This window comes from Phyllostomus discolor, chromosome 12 (assembly GCF_004126475.2).
Source record: "Phyllostomus discolor isolate MPI-MPIP mPhyDis1 chromosome 12, mPhyDis1.pri.v3, whole genome shotgun sequence".
Classification (NCBI taxonomy): Eukaryota; Metazoa; Chordata; class Mammalia; order Chiroptera; family Phyllostomidae; genus Phyllostomus; species Phyllostomus discolor.
Window position 1 is genome coordinate 61967590 of NC_040914.2, and position 12277 is coordinate 61979866.

At 37.2% G+C, this 12277-nt stretch overlaps 1 protein-coding gene across 11 annotated transcripts in view; it reads left to right on the top strand.

The window, feature by feature from the left end:
* Positions 1–12277, top strand: part of NFAT5 (nuclear factor of activated T cells 5) — a 69374-nt gene that overhangs the window by 48628 nt on the left and 8469 nt on the right. For 8 of the 11 annotated variants that reach the window (XM_036012102.1, XM_036012106.1, XM_036012107.1 and 5 more), the window contains 4 exons: positions 125–208; positions 7722–7870; positions 8593–11098; positions 11961–12200. In XM_036012102.1, coding sequence (XP_035867995.1) covers positions 125–208; positions 7722–7870; positions 8593–11098; positions 11961–12196 — 2975 coding nt within the window. In that variant the 3' untranslated portion in view covers positions 12197–12200. Of the gene's footprint in view, positions 1–124; positions 209–7721; positions 7871–8592; positions 11099–11960; positions 12205–12277 lie in introns of all 11 variants that reach the window. The other 3 variants (XM_036012111.1, XM_036012105.1, XM_036012101.1) reach the window with 2 other exon arrangements.

The following is a 12277-nucleotide window of genomic DNA, read 5'->3' on the forward strand; positions in this document are numbered from 1 at the left end:
TTGCTATTAATCAAATAATTTAATGATTCTTTGTGAGAAAATATTCCAATTACAGGATTTTAAAATATACATTTTGTTAAGATGAATAAGTTTAAATAAATACATTAATCTTTTTTTTTAATAGCAGTAGCTGGTGCTTTGAATGTAAATGTGAAGAAGGAAATATCTAGTCCAGCAAGACCTTGCTCTTTTGAAGAGGCCATGAAAGGTACCAAGTTGATTCCTCTCAAAAATTGTAAAATAGGTGATCCCATATATTTTATTTAGCAAACTTTACTATTTTGTTTTCTCTTATGTACTTGGCACACTTAGCAGGGTATTTTCCATGCTGTAAAATAAATATTTGTTTGACTTCACTGAATGCAGAGGTTTGTTTCCCAACTTGATATTTCCCATCGTTCACCATATAAACACCTTATTTTTTAACATGTTGGAGTGGAGGAGTTTTCTGTTTTCTATTCCCCAATATTAAAAATTTTATAAGGATATATAAAGCACAATAATGTATGTCAAAAATGGGACTATAGGCTTTTTGCTAATAATATGGTTAGTACTTAACATTGAGACTGAAGAGACCAAAATGTGAACTGCCAGCATTTGAAAAAGTTGTTTTAGGTGCTTTCTCTGATATCTTTATTTACTCCCCTGCCAATCCCAAGAGATAATGAAGATATCTTCAGAATGTTATAATGTGGTAGATTCTTTTCTTAACTGATTTCCAATACAACTATAACACTCACTGATATTTTTGTGTCATTATAAAGGAAGATGTCAATTACATAAAGGCGACTGATTTATTTCTATAACTCTGGCTTTTACTTATATTATTCTGCCATAAAATTCATGAATTTAATTAAATTATAAAATTAAAAATACTTAAGTTTTTAAGGATCACAATATGCTTAATAAATTTTATCAGATACAGTGGATTTTTTCCTATTGTCTGTAGTAAAATTTAGCATTCATGTATATAGTGTATTCAATATAGCTTGTTATTATAATTTCTGACCATGAACCTTTCCAAGTAGATTAGTGAGAAATTATGCACTGCCAAGATTATCTGAATCAACTACAAGAAAATTTACAAATCTGCACCATGGATAACCATTGCTAACGTATATTGGACATATATTAAGTGCTAGGCAATATGCTACACTCTTTTACCAGCATTATTTCATTTCAGCTTCCAAACTATGAGTTAGGTAATTTATTATTCTCATTTTATAGATGAGGAAGCCAAGGTTCCAAAGAGGTTGAATAATTTGCCCAAGGTCATTTGCTGATATTAAAATGAATAAACTAAGCTTCAGAATATAAAGTAACACCTCTAAGTAAAAATAATTCAAACTATGTTCATTGGATAAATAGTGCCATAATTAATTAATCCTTAAAGTCCAGAACATTTATGGTGTATTCTTTGACAACTTTGTGCTTTTCTACAAAAATTCCCTTATGATCTTTTCTTAAGAGTATCAGGCTGATGGAACACTTATGTAATCCAATGTGAAATTTTTCATACATGAATTGAAACAGGGGTGTCCAACCTTTTGGCATCTCTGGGCCACACTGGAAGAAGAAGAATTGTCTTGGGCCACACATTAAATACATTGCAACATGTAATCACCAAAGAAATCTCATAATGTTTTAAGTAAATTCACAATTTTGTGTTGGGCGGCATTCATAGCCATCCTGGGATGCATAAGGTCCTGCAGGTTGGATACCCCTGAAAGGTTGAAAGGTTTTAAACACTGTTTAAATTTTAGTAACAAAATTATTTGGTCAGTTGATCAAAATCTTACAAGCCTAAAAAATGGATAAGAAACAAACACACGTACACATATTATCCTTTTTCAAAATTCAGACCTCCTTGTTTTGACAATTTTATCAACTGAAATCATGATAAAAATAATTTTTGAGGAGATATAAAATTGCCCTGGCCCAGTGGCTTGGTTGGTTGGAGCATTATCCCATACATTAGAAAGGTTGTGGGTTTAATTCCCAGTCAGGGCACACTTGTGGGTTTTGGGTTCAATCCATGGTCAAGGCACATATGGGAGGCAACTTATTGATACTTCTCTCTCTCTCTCTCTCTCTCTCTCTCTCTCTCTCTCTCCCCCTCCCCCTGCCTCCCTCCCTCCCTTCCCCTAATCCCCTTCCTCTCTTTCTAAAACCAATAAAAACATTATTCTCAGGTGAGGATTTAAAAAAGATATAAAATTAAATTGAGAAGGTATAAGAAGACTAAGTGGTAATGGAAAAATATAATAAAGATTATATATTAAAAGTTAAATTGAATATCCAGGTATTTTATCAGTTTAAATTTTTCATTTGTTTTCATAAACACAACATCATTAATTAGAAATGATTCATCAATTTAAAAAACAATAGCTTTTAGAATCAGGAATTTTCCTTGACAAATGGCTTATTTTTATGATTCCTTGAAATCATAGCTTTAATATAATGTTAAAGTACCATTTGGGAGATTTAATTAGCTATACTTTAATAATAAAGACTGAGCAACATAAATGACTTTTAAATTTGTGTTATGGCATTAATCAAGTAACATCCTTGTAAATAGCCATCAATTACAATAAGATTTAGATTTTGATAGTAAAATAATGGTATTATGGTCATATATTGGAAGCTTTTACTCTGAAGTAAGTTTCTAACTCCTTGGAGAGAGTTTGGAGGAGTGGAGAGTAGGGAGGATAACTGTACAGGGACTCAGTGAGACAGTAAGTCGAGAGCCAAAGCTTTATGATTCATTTTTCAGTTTTACCCAACTAGGTATATATCCCTAACACAAGGGAATACAAATAAAATGACAAGATAAAGTATATGTGTAAACTATTAATAACAGTTTCTTCAGAATATTTCCAGAAAGTTTTCTGTATCTGTATAGGTGCAAGTAGATGTGAATGTAAACCCTAGCTAGACCACTCAAAGTCTCTGTGATACAGGTTTAGAATCCGGGGGTAAAACGTTGATGTGCATTCCTTCAGTTTCAGCTTTGTAAGGAATGGTTAACTGGATTAGTGTAAAAAATAGTTGAGAGCATATCCTTTTCTCTAATTGGTTGGGACTTTGGGAAAGGTTTAGGAATTTAGAGGAACCATAGAGATAATCTTGTTTAATCTCATTTTACAGGTAAATAAACCAAGGCCTAAAGAAATTTAAGTGATTTGCTCAAGTTCATATAGCTAGTAACTGACAGAGGTTGCAAGTTAAATTTCCCTCAAAAGTCTATATTTCCTCCCCTATAAATCTTAATTCATATTTAACCATACATACCTGTATTTTACCTAAATGCTGCTTACTGATAACAAACTTACTAGAGATTATTCTGAGTTTCCAAAGTTATTATTTGACATGGATGGAAGAGAACACTGTTTAAAAGTTGTTTGGCTTAGTGTATAAATACCAATATTCTTATTTTTAAAATATTTATTTATTTTTAGAGAAGAAGGGAGAAAGAGGAGGAGAAACACTGATCAGCCTCCTGCACACCCCCCAACCAGGGGACCTGGCCTGCAACCCAGGCATGTGCCCTGACAGGGAATCAAACTGGCGACCTTTCAGTTTGCAGGACAATGCTAAGCCCACTGAGTCACACCAGTCAGGGCAGTACCAATATTCTTTACAAATTCAAATTGATAGTGGAATGGTTAAATATGTCTCTTATTTACCTTCTAGATTTTCAAAATTGGCTTAAAAGTTTTTCCCCAACCCCTAGGTTATTTGTATTTTACTTGTTTGTATTTTTTTCCTCTTTCATTAACATGTGATTTTCACATAGCAGGGATTTATTCATCGTATTCATCATCATGGGATCCCCAGAACCTAGAATAATACCGGAACTTTGTAGAGACTCAATAAATAGCTAGCGAAAATGTAAGAAGAAAAGATAGGGTGACATTTCTCAAGCCATTTAATAGTCAGACCTTATTTACAGGTCTATTAAGATACAGTTAAGGGTTCTGGGACAAGAAAGTATAGACTCACTTTTCCCTATTCCTTCTAAATCTGCTAAATACCTTAGAAATAATTCAGCAATCATAAAAGGACTTTGAAATATAGAGAGAAGAAAATGGACTGGCTAGGGACCTCACATCTTGAAGAATGATACCAACTTGCCTGGGTTTTCTTTTTGTCTCCATTTATCTGATTTAGGCACCAGAGAGGTCTGCAACTCAGAACTGGCAATAGGCATGGGCAAAAAGTAAATCAATCAATGAATAAGCAGAGCGTACTCTCTTTGGCCATAAGGCCAGGAAAGGGGAAGCCCACAGAGACTTGTTGGGATGACTCATACTTACGGACCTCAGCTGACCCAACCCCCACTTATATTGTAATAGGAATAACACAACTTGGGAGGGTCAACCCATCCCATGCATCATACCTGCCAAGTAACAGTGGGCCCAGTCTGCCAACAGTGGAACTCAGAAAGGCCACAAACATAATGCCAGCAACAGTGGAACCCAGGAAGGCCACATATATGCTGGGTCAGTCTAATTGCAGCAATGGCAATGACAGAACTCAGGAGGGCAACCCATCCCTTGCCCCACATCAGGCTGCAGCACACATGCCCCTCCACCTGCATTGGTGGTGCCAGCAGACCTTGTGTCTCCCCATCATACCACTAAGAGCAGACAGAGACCCAGAACTAGCAGCTCCTAGCCCTCCATCCAAGAGCAGAAAAGGTCCAGGCCAAGTGTACCCCAACCCTCCACCCTGTGACAGAAGGCAATTCAGTGGTAGAAGGTGAACCAGACCCAAACCTCCACCTAGTGGCATGAAGTTGCCCAGACTCTGTAGTCTTGACCTTCTGCCCATTGGTAGAAAGCAGACCACTCAAGTGCTTCCCACCCCCAGCAGCATCAGCAGTGATAGAACAAGAAGCCCATTAGTACCAGGAGACTACAGAATATACCAGAAGAAATACTTAGCCTCCTGTAGGTCCAGCATTCCTCATCCCCACCTAGTAACACCAGGCAGCACCTTTCACTCTTGCAGGCAGCACCAACAGGATTCCAGCTGGAGTTCATGCAGAGCTAGAACAGAAAGCAGACCAGACTAGGGCTCAGAAAACTAAGTTGTCAATGGCTGTAGAAAGACTTGTATCTTTGTGTGAGCATTAGACAAAATGTTCTTACTTTTCTATACCAATAGACATACCTGTTTGTCAGTGGTCTCCTTAGGAGGAATAAAAGACTCTTGCCCAACTTACTCCACCTTTTCTTATTTTTCAGAAGGGAAAAAAGCTGTGATAAGGATCTTTCTGTGAATAAATTTTTAGGAAAATTATGTATAGACCAGTTAAGCAGTAACTATAGGTGATACATTTATTTGTCACTGGATATTTATATTCAGTTTCTAATTGAACTATAATATAAACTTGTCTTTAAATATTGGAAATTTTTAGACCAGAAATACTATTAATGAAAATATGTAACACTGCATTGTAAAATTAACCAAACAATCCACAGCAAACTAAAATGACTACAATAAAGGTAAAGAAAGATTAATTCATTAATTTCTTAATTTATTTAAAAAATATTCATTGATTACTTACTATATATCAGGCAACAACAAAATCTCTGCCTTTGTGGAGCTCATATTCTAATAGAATTCAAAAGCAAAACTAGCAGCTAAATATTACAGGATCAACTTAAGACAACACTAAGTCTTTCAAACTGTCCTGTGAGACAAGCCACAAATACTTTAAAATGCCTAATGTGTGCATGATCTGGTTTTCTCTCAGTAAAAGTTAGATTATGAGTTGAATTATATTGGTATTGGTAGAATCTAGGTGAAAATAGGTCCAGAGAACTCATGAATAAATGATGTATTTCTCAGAGTAATAAATCATATAATGCCCAAAGCTAAATTTAAGATCACTTGCCCCTCCCTCAATATAATTGGTTTCCACAGGAATTGTTTCTAGCCAATTGTCTATGAGACAAGTTGAAATAAGTTTAAATATTTTTAAATCAGAATATTTACAAATGTAGCAGTCCTACTTATATACCACATACCATTTAAAATTCCTCTTTGTAGCTAAGATTTCTTCTCAATATCAAGTTAAGAAATTTAACAGCTATCCCTTCTGGGGACCTATATTTCCATAGGGTTTCAAAGTAGTGGAAAACTTTTAGATTAGAATTTGGGTTGTGCTCAGTTCAGAAGACTGTCATTAGTGATATCATTAGGCTTCACTAAGTCCACCAGTGGTAGACTCAAGTAGATGAAAAAGAATCAAGGGGAGCCCTTTCTGGTATGGTTCAGTGGATTGAGAGCTGGTCTGCAAACCAAAAGGTTGCTGGTTTGATTCCCAGTCAGGGCACATGCGTGGGTTGGAGACTAAGTCCCCACTTGGGGGTATGCGATGTAGCTGTCACACATTGATGTTTCTCTCCCTCTTTCTCCCTCCCCTCCCCTCTCTCTAAAAATAAATAAATAAAAATTTTTAAAAAAGAATCAAGGGGAAAAAGTAGATATAATGAAGTGCTAGAACATACCTCATCTACTATATATTGCCTCTTCTTGGTGTAAATCTCTAACTACTGAAAATAGGGATAGAAGAAAGTGGAAAATACTTGTTCGTTTTATTTTGGGAATTTAATTGGTAAACTAAAGTCCTTGGAATCTAATGAACAAACTGAACTCACAAGAAAAATAAAGACAGACTTGTAGATAGAAAGCAGGCTGACAGCGTTGGGGAGGCTACAGGTAGCATAATTGAGCAAAAAAGAAAGAACTCATGGATATGGACAACAGTGTGTTGATTGTGGGGGGAGGGGTGAGTACAGATAAAAGAGAGTATGGGGAAATAAATGGTGATGGAAGAAAATAAAATAGTCCTTAAATTTCTGAAAAGAAAAAATTTTAAGTTCTATCAAAAAGGGAAAAGTGTTCATGTGTCAACTTGGTAAATTCAAGTTTTTCTAAGACATTAATTTAGAAAAGCAAATTTTATTTGACTACATGGTGGCATTTTCTAATGAGAAGCTTGATTTTGTTGAAAAATTTTCAGACAATCCTGTGGCCTTTAAAAAGGTTTGACTTTATACCACCAGGCAGCCAGCCATAGGCTAAAAGGAGAGCTGTAATTGAATAGCTTTAATCTCATGGAGATTTCCAAGTTGTATGTTATAATATATCCTGGTTATGCTGAGAAGTGTAATTCAGGACCCCTTTGAAGGCTGCTGGGAGGTATAGCTTGATAACAGAACTGCTTAAGCTCATTGATATTTAACCCACAGTCTCAGCCTTATACAAGGAATCCTCAGACCAATGCTACTTCAGAAAAAAAAGGAGAATACATTTTAATATACCAGTTTTGTATTTCATGCTGCTACTTAGCATCAAAAAACTGTGCCTTGGCTGGTGTAGCAGAGTTGGAGTGTTACCCTGTAACCAAAAGTTTGCGGGTTCAATCCCTGGTCAGGGCACATGTGTAGGTTGTGGGTTCGTTCCCTGGTCCAAGGGCTTATAATCCCTGGTCTGGGCATGTAAGGGAGGCAACCAATAGATGCTTCTCTCCCTCCCTTCCTCTTTCCCCCCCTCTCTAAAAGCAATGAAAAAATTTCTTTGGATGAGGATAAGAAAAAGAAAATTGACATTTGAATAATGGCAAATAGTCATCACACTATAGAATGAAGTAGTTGATGACTTTAATGATTTTAAATTTTTCTTTCTTTTTTTTGTGTGTGCATGTGCAGCGATGAAAAATACTGGATGTAACTTAGATAAGGTAAATATTCTTCCTAATGCTCTGATCACTCCACTCATATCAAGCAGTATGATTAAGAGTGAAGATGTTACTCCAATGGAAGTAACAGCAGAAAAAAGATCTTCCCCTATTTTTAAGGTAAGCCACATTGACTAGTGACCTATTTCTTAACCTCAGATATAAAAGTTGCTATGTTTTAAGTGGTTTGAATTCTTTTTCCCATGTTTATGCTTTTTACTTTTTCTGTTTCTTTCACATTTGTTTCTCTTTGAATGCACTTAATGATTTTTGCTTTTCAGAATAAATGCTTTTATACTCCAGTAAAATAACATTCAAAGTGACTTCCAGTATCCATTTTTGACAAGGAAGGAATTAATACATTAGCTAGACTTGTGGGGTGGGAGGGTATTAATGAAAGTACTGGTTTAGCATTTTTGAAATTAGAGACATTTTTATTTCTTTTCTTTCCCACTCCTTTCCTGTAATTCTCTTTCCCCTTTCCACTTGTTTTCCCCCATAATGTTACCAGTAAACCACAAAATGGAGGTTTTTTTTAAGCTTCCTATTAATTCATGAACCATAGAATTAATGTTCTTACCGTCTTATACATATCAATAGCTGATTATTCTTTTGCTTTCTTGTTTGACTGTCTTTGCTTATAATATGTATTTTAAAAATCTTTTGACAATCAAATATGCTGTCACCATGACTCATAGTCTTATATTTGTTTTCCAAATAAGATATAGAGTGGGAAATTGGTTCTGCGTATGCATATGTTTTTAAAATAATGTTAATTTTTAAAGTACCATATGAGTTCATTTAATATTTATATGTACATATTGGGGATTTTTATTTTTTAGACTACAAAGACAGTTGGATCAACTCAACAAACATTAGAAAATATCTCTAACATAGCAGGAAATGGGTCTTTTGCATCATCATCATCTTCCCACTTACCCTCTGAAAATGAAAAGCAGCAGCAGATTCAACCCAAGGCATACAACCCAGAGACCCTGACAACTATCCAAACACAGGACATTTCACAGCCTGGTACCTTTCCAGCAGTTTCTGCTTCTAGTCAGCTGCCTAATAGTGATGCACTACTGCAACAGGCTACACCATTTCAGACAAGAGAAACTCAATCTAGAGAGGTATTACAGTCAGATGGTACAGTGGTTAATTTGCAACACCTGACCGAGGCATCGCAGCAGCAGCAGCAGTCACCACTACAAGAACAAGCACAGACTTTACAGCAGCAGATTTCATCAAATATTTTCCCATCACCAAGTAGTGTGAGTCAGCTACAGAACACAATTCAGCAATTGCAAGCAGGAAATTTTACCAGCAGTACTGCTAGTGGCAGCAGTGGAAATGTTGACCTGGTCCAACAAGTTTTAGAGGCACAACAGCAGTTATCTTCAGTTTTATTTTCTGCTCCAGATGGTGAGAATGTTCAAGAACAGCTTAGTGCAGATATTTTTCAACAAGTCAGTCAAATTCAAAATAGTGTAAGCCCTGGAATATTTTCCTCAACAGAGCCAACAGTCCATACCAGACCGGATAATTTAATAGCTGGAAGAGCTGAAAGTGTTCACCCACAGACTGAAAATACATTATCTAATCAACAGCAGCAACAACAGCAACAGCAAGTGATGGAGTCATCAGCTGCAATGGTGATGGAGATGCAACAGAGTATCTGCCAGGCAGCTGCCCAGATTCAGTCAGAGCTATTTCCTTCAACTGCTTCAGCAAATGGAAACCTTCAGCAGTCTCCAGTTTTCCAGCAGACTCCTCATATGATGAGTGCATTATCTACCAATGAGGACATGCAAATGCAGTGTGAATTGTTTTCTTCTCCTCCTGCAGTTTCTGGAAATGAAACTACGACAACCACCACACAGCAGGTTGCAACCCCTGGTACCACCATGTTTCAGACATCAAGTTCAGGAGATGGAGAAGAAACGGGTACACAAGCAAAACAGATTCAGAACAGTGTCTTTCAGACCATGGTCCAAATGCAACATAGTGGGGACAGTCAATCTCAAGTTAACATTTTTTCATCTACAAAAAGTATGATGAGTGTTCAAAATAGTGGTACCCAGCAACAAGGTAATGGTTTATTCCAGCAAGGTAATGAGATGATGTCACTCCAATCTGGGAATTTTTTGCAGCAGTCTTCTCATTCACAGGCTCAACTTTTTCATCCTCAAAATCCTATCACTGATGCTCAGAACCTTTCCCAGGAAACTCAAGGTTCTATTTTTCACAGTCCAAGTCCCATTGTCCACAGTCAGACTTCTACAACCTCCACTGAACAGATGCAGCCTCCAATGTTTCACTCTCAAAGTACCATGGCTGTCCTACAGGGCTCTTCTGTTCCTCAAGACCAGCAGTCAGCCAACATATTTCTTTCCCAGAGTCCAATGAATAATCTCCAAACTAATGCAGTAGCTCAAGAAGAACAGATTTCATTTTTTGCAGCTCAGAACTCAATTTCTCCACTTCAGTCAACATCAAACACTGAGCAGCAAGCTGCTTTCCAACAGCAGCCTCCAATATCACACATTCAGACCCCCATGCTTTCTCAAGAGCAGGCACAGCCCTCCCAGCAAGGTCTGTTTCAGCCTCAGGTGTCCCTGGGTTCCCTTTCTCCTAATCCAATGCCTCAAAACCAACAGGGGACAATCTTCCAGTCACAGCACTCAATCGTTGCCATCCAGAGTAACTCTCCATCTCAAGAGCAGCAGCAGCAACAGCAGCAGCAGCAGCAGCAACAGCAGCAACAGCCACAACAACAACCTCAGAGCATTTTATTCAGTAATCAGAATACCATGGCTACAATGGCATCTCAGAAGCAACCACCACCAAACATGATATTTAACCCAAGTCAAAATCCAATGGCTAATCAGGAGCAACAGAACCAGTCAATTTTTCACCAACAAAATAATATGGCCCCCATGAATCAAGAGCAGCAGCCCATGCAATTTCAGAACCAGCCCACAGTTTCCTCACTTCAGAACCCAGGTCCTGCTCAATCTGAATCGCCACAGACCTCCTTGTTCCATAGCTCTCCTCAGATTCAGTTGGTCCAGGGATCACCCAGTACTCAAGAGCAGCAAGTAACTCTCTTCCTCTCTCCAGCATCCATGTCTGCATTGCAGACCAGTATAAACCAACAGGACATGCAACAGTCTCCTCTTTATTCCCCTCAGAACAACATGCCTGGAATCCAAGGAGCCACGTCTTCACCTCAACCACAAGCTACTTTATTTCACAACACTACAGGAGGCACAATGAACCAACTACAAAATTCTCCTGGTTCATCTCAGCAGACTTCAGGAATGTTCTTATTTGGCATTCAAAATAGTAAGAAACTCTAATTTTTCATTTATTAAATGTTGCTAGTTGAAATGGTCAGACTATTATTATTACTAGAAGGAAGCAAAATGCAGTGATTTTAAGAATGTAGATTGTAGTTAGAAGTAAGTTCAAGTTCCAGTTATACTACATACAGACTGTGAGTCTTAGACAAGTTATTTGACCAGCATGAATCTCAATTTCCACATCTAAACTGGTGGTAATACTACATATTTGACAAGGATATTGGGAGGATTAAATATGGTTATGTATATAAATATATGTGTTTGCCACTTTAAGTTATGAATTTAAAGGAAAACAAAGAATGACAGAAAAATATCAGCCAACTAAGTAGTTTTGAAGGAGGTAGAGACCCATCTTTAATATTTGTGTACCAAGGAAATTTTATAGGGCTTAATATGATAACTAGACAAAGTTGTATTTGCATACTTCTTAGACTCTGCGGGTCTAAAACTGTTAAATGCAGGGGTGTCCAACCTGCAGCTCATGGGCCACATGCATCCCAGGATGGCTGTGAATACAGCCCAACACAAAATTTTAAATTTACTTAATGAGATTTTTTTTCTGATTATGTGTCACAGTGTATTTAATGTGTGGTCCAAGACAACTCCTCTTCTTCCAGTGTGACCCAGAGATGCCAGAAGGTTGGACACCCCTGGGAAGAAACCAAAGAAGAATATCAGTACTTTTCAGTGAAAACCATTTGGGGGTTGGAGGTGCATCAGGTGCCTCACTTTTAGTTCTATGCTGAGTGAACACAATAATGACTTAGCCTCAGCAACTAATAAGTATCTTGTGAATCTTAACAGAAGGTAATCAGGTAGCTTCTCTATTTTAAATATCTCTGCAGACTGTAATCAGCTTTTAACTTCTGGACCAGCTGCTTTGCCAGATCAGTTGATGGCTATAAGTCAGCCTGGCCAACCACAAAATGAGGGCCAGCCACCCGTGACAACACTTCTTTCTCAGCAAATGCCAGAGAATTCTCCACTGGCATCCTCTATAAACACCAACCAGAACATTGAAAAGATGGATTTGCTTGTTTCATTGCAAAACCAAGGGAACAATTTGACTGGCTCCTTTTAACTGGGTATGTAAGTATTGCATTTTGGCTTCTTTCTTATTGAAAAGTATCAGTGAATTGTATTCTTAGCAGATTTAAGTTAA